Raw genomic sequence first — 9,136 nt, forward strand, 5'->3', positions numbered from 1 at the left:
ATCACATTGAGTAAAAGCCAATATTCTACATTAATTTTGAGTGCATGGGACAGAAAACCAAAGCTCTAAATTACAATCATAATGTCGCAATAATTTTTGTTCCTAAATTCCAACCATCCATTTTCTACATTGCATGTCCTTAATAGCAGAGCTGGGCATCGTCCATCCATCACAAACTTTCCGTCTGTATATTGCGGTCAACCCTCGTGGTCCCAAGCCGTCCCTCGCCGGCGACAGCTAATCGGCGTCGAGAACGTAATTTTCACGTCACACGTACGCGCGTTGCACAAGCAGACACGCCGCTAAATAAAGGAAAAATACAAAATAAAAACAACAGACACACACTCACACACGCATAGCGTGGTGATCGGTGAAATAAAATCAATATGCGGCACCTGCGTGTGACGTGGTACTGGTAAGTCCGTGAATACGCAGATAGAAGTTTATGCAAAAGAAATGATAGATGCTTAGCAGTACGTGTGCATGGTCTATAGGCTATTGGTGTATGGTGTTCTCCCGCTGATGGGTTTTTACAGCATACTTTTTTTAATGCCCTCACTTGGGAAAGGAGAACTACAGTCACCGATACACATTTAGCAGTTTAGTGAACTGTTTACAGTGTAATTAAAAGGTGCATTTTACCCAAACGTTTTTTTTTTTCAGAATATGTTCTGAAAAAAAAAATGAAGAAAAGAATATGCAGGCCCACTAGCTGAAACAAGGCATTCTGATGAATATTGCGTTATATAAGTTAAGCAGCAAAATGCCCCCACTTTTAGCCATCTCGGGGGGCGGCCATTTTGTCACTTCTGTCGACTGAAGAGCTCAGGTAACGACCAATCACGACTCACCTGCTTTCTGAAGCTGAGCCATCATTGGCCATTACCTGAGCCCTGAGCAACTTCAATGTCATCTTCAGTCGACGGAAGCAACAAAATGGCCGCCCGCTGAGCTGGCTAAAATCGGCTGGATTCCACAAATGTAATATTAATCAGAATGCCATGTTTAGACTAGTGGGCCTGAATAGAACATATTCTGGAAAAATATGTGTTTGGGTTGTCTTCCCCTATAACGTTTTTTTTTGTTTGTGTTTTCAAGTATGTTTTTCAATGATAAAATCAAAGTTCTGAAGAGTGCCCCTCCCACCAGTTTGTTGGAGTGAGTCTCTGACCAATGAGGCCTTTGGGTGTGTGGTAAGAAATCATATCCTGTGACTTTTTTTGTGTGCATGCACTGTGCTAAGTATTCAACAATAACAAAGTCAGTTTTATACAAATGTTTTATTGGAGCTATAAGTGATTCCCGACCAAAATGATCCAATTTAACTTAAGTTGTCCTTAAATAATTCTTAATTAATTACAAATATATCATTGTTCATCTGTCTATGCCAATGACAGGCAGAACAATTAAATGTGCTTCCATTATTTGGAACAAGGTAAAATAAACCTGTGTATTCACCTGTTGTCATCACAAAGACAGAATAGGAACTGGCTTCCTATGAGTATATCAGCTTTGCGTTCAATTAAATATACACAAATTTCCACTAATAAGTACATTTCTGAGCTTATTAAGAAAGGTTCACCATTATTTCAGTAGCTCTACTTTTTATGACATTTTTGTTTGGTAGTCTAATTTTCTAATGTAAAATGAGTGCTTTGGCACAAAAAATGATTGGGAAACACTGGATTTCTGTGGAACCATCACTTGTATTTCATTCTTTTTCTTCTTTCGTTTTTTTGTCCTTAATAATATCCTTTTAGCTGCATTGAAATGACCTCATTTCAAAACTCTTTCCCCACCCCCTGTGCATTATTCCTGTGTGGCACTGTTATGATAATGGCAAATGTTTCAAAATTAGCACTGGCACAATGTGCAAAAACTACGTCTTTGTTCAGCGACAAATTATATTGTTTTGAATATTGTGTCGCAATGCAGTTAAAATGGAAGCTTTCAAAAGTGTCAGTGTTCTGTGCTTAAAGTTAGAAATCGAAATAAAATCATACTGTCATACCGAATACAAATTTCAAGACAGTTATTTGGAGAGTCGCCAGTCCTTGTCCTCTAGTGTTCTTTTCTCGCTTCTTTTTTTTTCAGCCATTACCATTATATACATGATTGTTCATCTTCCACGCCACTAATCACTTAACAGTGTTCAGGTTTCCAAATGCTTTAAAAGGTTTTGTCAAAAAATGTGATCCCTTCCATGTGTTGTTCAAGGTTTGATCATGAGCAGAGGTCCAGAAGAGACCACAATCTTTGTTTCCTCCTGCGTCTGAGCCCCAAACGTCACATCTCTCTCTGCACGAACAAACACACATCCAAATATAGTTGAGAATCACAAATTCTACAGTATATCCTTCAGACATTGTGCATATTGTAAGCAAATTCCTTACTTCTCCTGTAGCATAGGGGCTCACAGGACTGGCCATAAGCTGCGTTGCACACAGATGTAGTACAGTGGATGTACACCTGGGAAAGAAAGCTGTATTAGGGCAATCGCAAAGACATGTTGCTGCAACAATTTTCGATGTGGATCGTGTTTTACATGTTCACTCCGGGGTGTTAGTGAGCTGGTCTCTACAAAGGTAAACATTCTGAAAATAAAACGCCTGTGGTGACTTGGGAAGTCCACACCGGGGCCAGGACCAACAGGAACCCGGATAGCTGCGTAGCGATCGTCAACGTTTGGACACCTGGCGGAACAAATATGTGTTCACATCAGAGAGTTTATCCAATGTAGTACTGTATATGTTTCATTTTTGGCACTGTGAAATGATTTACTGTATTTAGTTTTAAGCATAGGGAATTGGAATAACTTTTTTCTCTTGACCTGATACTTTAGTCAATATCACTATAAAGTGCCTTTGGTGTCCTCCTTAGAATCACTCAGTTATTGTGAATTTAGAGTAGAATAACGAAATTGAGGTCAAGTATTTTAAAATGTTTCCTTCATTTCATACCTTCTTTTTTTTCATGGAATGAATGTGATTTTGACATGTAGCACACACTGCTCTACTAGCTACAGTTTATGTAGTTAAATGATACTAAATTAAAAAAAAATGTACATGGTTATATTGTCTACAACAAGTTATTTAATAAAAATGAGCCATTTTAATGTATGTTCATTTTTCAGAATCATATCGAATATTTTGCACGTGTCCTGGAAATTGCTGTTCACTCTGTCATTGTTGCGGAATCTGTCCCTTAAAAAAAACAACCTCTAATGTTTTCACCGATATTACTATCAACGTTTCGTCTTTCTTCAGGAGGCTGAATCTGTCATAATCTATCTAATCTAATCTGTCATAGTGAAATATCAATTGATACGAAAACCTTTCAGATATTTTAACGTTTAAAAAAAACGCTCATTCGATGCTAGCATTAGCTAAAACTGTAGACTGTCACTGGCCACCATGTCAGCAAGCTCACATATTTTGCTGTTTGCATGTACAGTTGGCATGCAGTTCATTTATGTTAAAAATTAAAAAAGTGTAAAAGTTGGACATTTCTAACCACATAACATGTACCTAACATAACGAATAATTGTTGGCATAGAGCAGACTCTTAGGACCTATAAAATCCTCGCTTTTCAGGAGACCCAAAACAAAAAACAAAACAAAAAAAAAACCTCGAGTTTATTTGTTGACCCACTAACATTGCATACTCAAAGACAGCAAGCCATTTTCAACACTTTAGATTGGTTAATTGTTTGTAAAAAATAACACATATGTATAGACTGACCAATTGTAGCCTATAGATTTTTGAAAAAATATTACATTTACCAAATTGTGAGATAGAGGTTTCGCCTCCATGCCAGCGGCATGAAGTTCAATGGAAAATGTATTTATTTTATTTTCTTTTGTGCAATTTGGGAGTCTTAAAGGCACTCTATTGTGATATTGACTGTTTTTTTTTAATCATCTGTTGGCATGTTTTAAGAAAGCTACATATGAGGAAAATTACAGTTACAATCAATAATTGTTTTAGAAAAAGTTTTGAGTTGCCAACAAAATGGCCATCTGGAATCCTCTTACACCTTTATTTACTAGACATGTCATAACTTTCTATATTGGTGTTGAAGATGTATTTTTCACTAAATTTCTAGATTTGTATTCATTTTCTTAATTTTAACAGTGCATCTTTTATGAACCTTGAGTTAGAAATAAACAATGGAATTGAATAGTTCATCACCACAGTGAGCAGACCTGTTGACAAAGTCAACATTGCTACAACATGAGCAAGGAGACCTGAAAATAGGTTTTGCTGTTACCCGTTGATCACAATGTCCCACTGAGGCATGCTGTGAGGGTTTGCACTGGTGGTGGTCCAACAGCGCCCAAGGTTGAGGACAAGGTTGGGATCAGTCCTATCCATAAGTTGAACCTCCACGTACACATTGTCCCTCAAGACTTTTCTCACAGGGTAGTCGGCGTCCGTATAGAAAGAGCTGTAGGCCACTTCCTCTATGAGTGAGACACACTCATTACGCCCTGTCTCCAAACAAAGCAGGCAGGGTACCAGGAGTGCATGCACATACCTTCATTACAACCCTTCGTAAGGCATTGTCCATTAGCCAACCTCAGCTGCACATTGATGGGACCCAGAGCAGCGACTGACAAAGGAGGATTCTGCAATGGGAGCATTTCTACAATCAGAGTCTCAACTGAAGTGGTTGTGTATCTACACTGGAAAAGTAACCTGGAAAAGACAAACGTTGTATTAGGTTGACCGTTTGAGAGCATTCGGTTTGACAGTGTTGCACGTACACTACTCACAAAAAGATAGGGCTACCGGGCTTTCGGGTGATTTCAGAATGAACTTTAAAATGCACTATATTTAATTTGACCTCTGAACTTTGAATGCACATGTTGAACTTGTCAATGTTTTACTACTTTTTGCACAACTTTATGCTGATGTCTAACAAGGAGCTGAACAGCAAAACATTTTTCAATTTTTTTTTCTTAACATCCTGTTTGAGGCCTCGCGATGGCGCGGTATTCTTGCTCACTTGTAAGGTGTCGTCTTGGTCTCAGGGTGTGCAAATGTGAATAGGAAGAGGATGTTAAATACCAATTCTGAATGAGTCATTAAATGAATTGGTCGATTCATGGATCAAGCACTTGTTGCTCAGCTTGTTTTTCGAGAACAACAAGTTGTGCAAAAAGTACTGAAGCATTAAACTAGTTGTAATGTCTGGACCAAAATTTAGAGAGGGTCAAATGAAGTTGTAAAATGTATATTGCATCTTGGGTTTATCTTGAAATCTCACCCCAAGCCAAATATCTGTAAACAAATATATATGAAAATTTTGAGTTGTGCAAGATATTGACTTACTCATAGTTGCTGTCCCTGGTTATGGCACCCAGAGGACCCACTGAAATTTCATATGAAGAGGTCATCCTATTCTCATAGATGATTTTTCCAGCCTCCTCCTGCAAGAGACGTTGTGAGAAGAGCCAAATATAAATTTTGTTTGTTGTTGTGGGCTTTGAAAAATGAAGTAAAGGTCTGACCATGATGATGGTACCACAGGCAGTCACAGGAAACTGGTAGATGGAAAAAGCAGAGTTGGAGTCAACCTGTGTGCAGCCAGGACCATCTGCCATCAGTGAAATAGTGTCGATGTCTAAATTGGGGAGGGTGGCATCTCTGGCCACTACCAAAATGAACTGAGCATCTTTGGTGCACTGGACGGTCACTAGAAGAACAACCAGAACAATGTTATTGGTTTAAGATCCTTAATGACACACATTGATGTGCAAAAACAATCAAGTCAATGTGTTGAAAATGACAAATGAAAGTAAACCGTATTCACCACTCCATTTTTCACCATTTTTTGGGGAGTTGACACAAGTACAGTAGGACTGTTCACTCAAGCAAATTGGGAACGTGGTAAACAGATCCCATCAGTAAATAAACTCTTTTGAGATTTACAAGTCCTAGAAATATGTATAGATCAAACTGCTATTGGACGATAAAAAAGGTTTAAACATTTACACACCACTTTTCCCAAAGTAGCAATTGTGACCATCGTGGCAGCAGCTAATGGCTTCACATGCAGCGGCAGAAATATCAGGACTTCCACATCGGATTCTTTGGAATCCTGCCACATCACAGTTCTGTAAATTAGGATCTTTGACATTGGGCGGGTAATGGACCGATGTATCTTTCCCATGTTGCTGTGGATGAGGTTCCTGGGAATAATACTGACTGGAAAATCCTCGAGGTAATACGTTTTTGTATTTTCTATTTGGATGATTTTGGCCCCCAGGCGGTTGGGAGAATGAAGGAAAAGCGGCTACAGGTGGAGAATTACTGGGTAGCTTCTTTGGTGGTCGAGCTCCGGGTTTTGGGTCAAATGAAGGAGTACTGGGTCCCTGATAACCCGGGCCCCCGGGTGATCCCTGCAATGAAAAAGTCCGCATAGATGGCACGAAGTCGTAGAAAAGAAAGGGTATTCTTGGCGGATCCTTTGGTGGTTTGGGGTTCGGTGGCCTTGACACTGGAGGGTTGAATGGAGAAGAAACAGGAACCGTTGGGTTGTATGGGACGGAGGGAGAAGAACTATACCAAGGAGTGCGCACTATTTGGTCTGAAGGCTTCTCGGATGGAGAGTCCACTGGGTCTTGTGATGATGAAGGATATTTCCATAATGGCGGCTTTGGATTATGTGATAGTGGATCATATGCAGGTTTTAAGAAGGAGTACGGCCCTGACCCGACTGGATTGTGTGGGTCTCCAGAAGGCGGCTTTTGCGGTGGTGGAGGATTTTGCGATGGAGGACTCTGGAGAAATGGCCATGAATAGACGTTTGGTGTTTCGGAGTTCGGAAAAGGAAAATTTGACCCTGCAGGTACATAAGGTGGAAAGACGTGGCCAGGGGGATAAGGTGGTCCGGGGTGAGGAGGTTTGTTCGGTGGTTTGGGGGGTGAAGGCTTCAAAAATGGATGTGGATTAGGCGGTTGTTGCAGGTCATAAGGATGAACGTAGGGCTGATTTGGTAGATTCTGTAGGTGTCCAGAAGATGACTTCCAAGCATCGACCTTTGTCCCAATGAAGCACCATAGCAGTGCTAGTGCCACAAATAAGGTGGCACTCCAGTTTTTGATCATGGCTTCACTGAAGTTTGATCTGGACAGTTCCGAAGTGCGCCATATACTGTATGTGTACCACCTTATTTATATTTGAAAATATTGGAGGTCTTTAAAGCACCACCTCTCCTGGTAAAAAATAAATAAAAATCCACCAATCGAGGCCTATTTTCTCTCTAAAGTCAGTGTAAACGTCAGATTTTCTCTTGGCTGCCATACAATGCCTGTAATAGATACTGTTGCGCATCATCTCCTGTGGTGAAAGGACAGCTTGACATTTGGGTCACTCAAACTTTTCAAAAGGCCATTGTGACCTCAAGCTGTATTTGACAGCAAATATTTATTTGGAACACAATACGCAGAGCAAATACAGAGTTAAATGTTTATCTTGCAGCAGTAAGCACCAAGCAGTTCAAGGTTTACATGACACTGATGCAAAACAGAACAGCGGGCATGTTAATGTTACTTTCAAAGACCAATTTCTGCAATTTGCTACTTGTTCAAATTCTGCACTACAGATCATAGTCACATTTAATCAAGCTGTAATTGTGCTGCATTTACAGCTCATTAGGCATTCAATACTTTCCAAAGAGGAGTTAAATAAAGAAGGTTGGTGGGGGGGGGTGGTCTGGGTTGCTGGGTGGCTCCTGGCGGCCGTGATGGCCAGGACTGGCCTGGAAATACGCTGGCCGTTCGGGCATAATAGCAGGTCATATGTTTATAACTTGTGTTGATTTGTGTTAAATAAACAAATAATTGAAGGTCCAATAAAGGTTCATTTTCCATTTCCATCTTTTAAACAAAAAACCTGAGATAACCCATTCTCGTTCAATGGAGACAGCAACACTGCCTCCTATGGCCTTTCAACGTGTAACTAGCTGAGACCTGTGTGTGTGAAGATCTCGTGTGTGACGTTTGTCTAAAAAAAGGCGCATGTCTGCTGATCCACAAACCCACATTCAACACTTCACAAGCAGAATTGAATATTTACAGTTAAGTCAAGGTCAATACCCACACAAGTTGCACAACAATACACAAAATGTAAAAATTGCAAATTTATTGGTTGATCCTAGGTCCGTGTCGCTTTTGGTCATTGGATGTTATGATTGGAAGCCGATATGAAAAATGGATAAACGGCTGGTTATTTGATTTTTATTTTAAAATGCAAACACCAAAATTGAATTACAGCTTGATTTTCTAGTTTGTTGTCTGGAACGAGTAAGGAAACGTCTAAGAACAGTTTGATTTTAATTTTCAATCCTAAAAAGAAAATAGAACATACAGTACCTTGAAATTCCCACCAGTTGTTACCGACAGTATTTCTCATACTGACCAGAAGATGGCGATATATACTGTAATGTTCCATTTTCATCCTAATTCCACAAACAACAATAACAATAACAATAACAATAATAATAATAATAATAACAATAATAATAAATGACGAATTAATTTAAATTAACCATTGAAAATCACATTGCTTTTGAATTGTGGTTCAGCAGATTTATATTTTAAAAAATTAACTCACGAAACAGGCCTGGACAAAAGTGTACGGGGTTCAAGACTATGATGACACACAAGTAAGATTGCATTTGCTTTTAGGCTGGTAATAAATTACAAAGACAATGTGAAAAAGCTGCCATTGCAGGATAAAAATAAGAACAGACTATTTAAAGACATTTGTCATTAAGGACACCAGACACTGAGGTCTCCAGCAAAGGTGTGTGGCATTTGCTAACCCAGTTGTTCATGTGAAATTTAACTTACAAATGTGTATTTTGTGCGCCCATTATATCTATTTCATGGTGACACATTGGCATTTTGTGTCCATGATATATTAATATTGTGGCTACTAATTAAAAAAAATCTCAATTTGGATCTCTATTTATGTTAGATCTATTGCCTGCACTTGTTTTCTTTTGTTTTAAATGAAACATATAACTGAAGATTGCATGTTCTCAGTGCCTGCGTGGGTTTTCTCCGGGTACCCCGGTTTCCTTCCACATTCCAAAAACATGCATAGTAGGTTAATTGATCACTCTAAA

At 39.2% G+C, this 9,136-nt stretch overlaps 1 protein-coding gene across 1 annotated transcript; it reads right to left on the reverse strand.

The window, feature by feature from the left end:
* Window positions 1–1,291: 1,291 nt before the first annotated feature.
* Window positions 1,292–7,139, reverse strand: LOC147148678 (zona pellucida sperm-binding protein 4-like). The gene is made up of 8 exons (XM_086027614.1): window positions 6,002–7,139; window positions 5,514–5,698; window positions 5,335–5,432; window positions 4,538–4,698; window positions 4,271–4,463; window positions 2,546–2,693; window positions 2,394–2,469; window positions 1,292–2,298 (listed from the first exon to the last, which is right to left on the reverse strand). Exons 1-8 carry the CDS (start codon window positions 7,110–7,112, stop codon window positions 2,213–2,215), a joined length of 2,058 nt encoding a protein of 685 aa, XP_085883740.1. The 5' UTR covers window positions 7,113–7,139; the 3' UTR covers window positions 1,292–2,212.
* Window positions 7,140–9,136: the final 1,997 nt, after the last annotated feature.

The sequence above is a fragment of the Filicampus tigris genome, chromosome 4 (genome assembly GCF_054856515.1).
Source record: "Filicampus tigris isolate MCC_2025a chromosome 4, RoL_Ftig_1.0, whole genome shotgun sequence".
Taxonomy (NCBI): Eukaryota; Metazoa; Chordata; class Actinopteri; order Syngnathiformes; family Syngnathidae; genus Filicampus; species Filicampus tigris.

Excerpts from the sequence above, each read along its gene's own strand:
- LOC147148678 (XM_086027614.1), bottom strand. The coding sequence starts at position 7,112 with ATGATCAAAAACTGGAGTGCCACCTTATTTGTGGCACTAGCACTGCTA. Across the intron at positions 5,433-5,513 it reads CCTGTGGTACCATCATCATG|GAGGAGGCTGGAAAAATCAT; the intron begins GTCAGACCTTTA and ends CGTCTCTTGCAG. Across the intron at positions 2,694-4,270 it reads TGGGACATTGTGATCAACGG|GTGTCCAAACGTTGACGATC; the intron begins GTAACAGCAAAA and ends TTGTTCCGCCAG.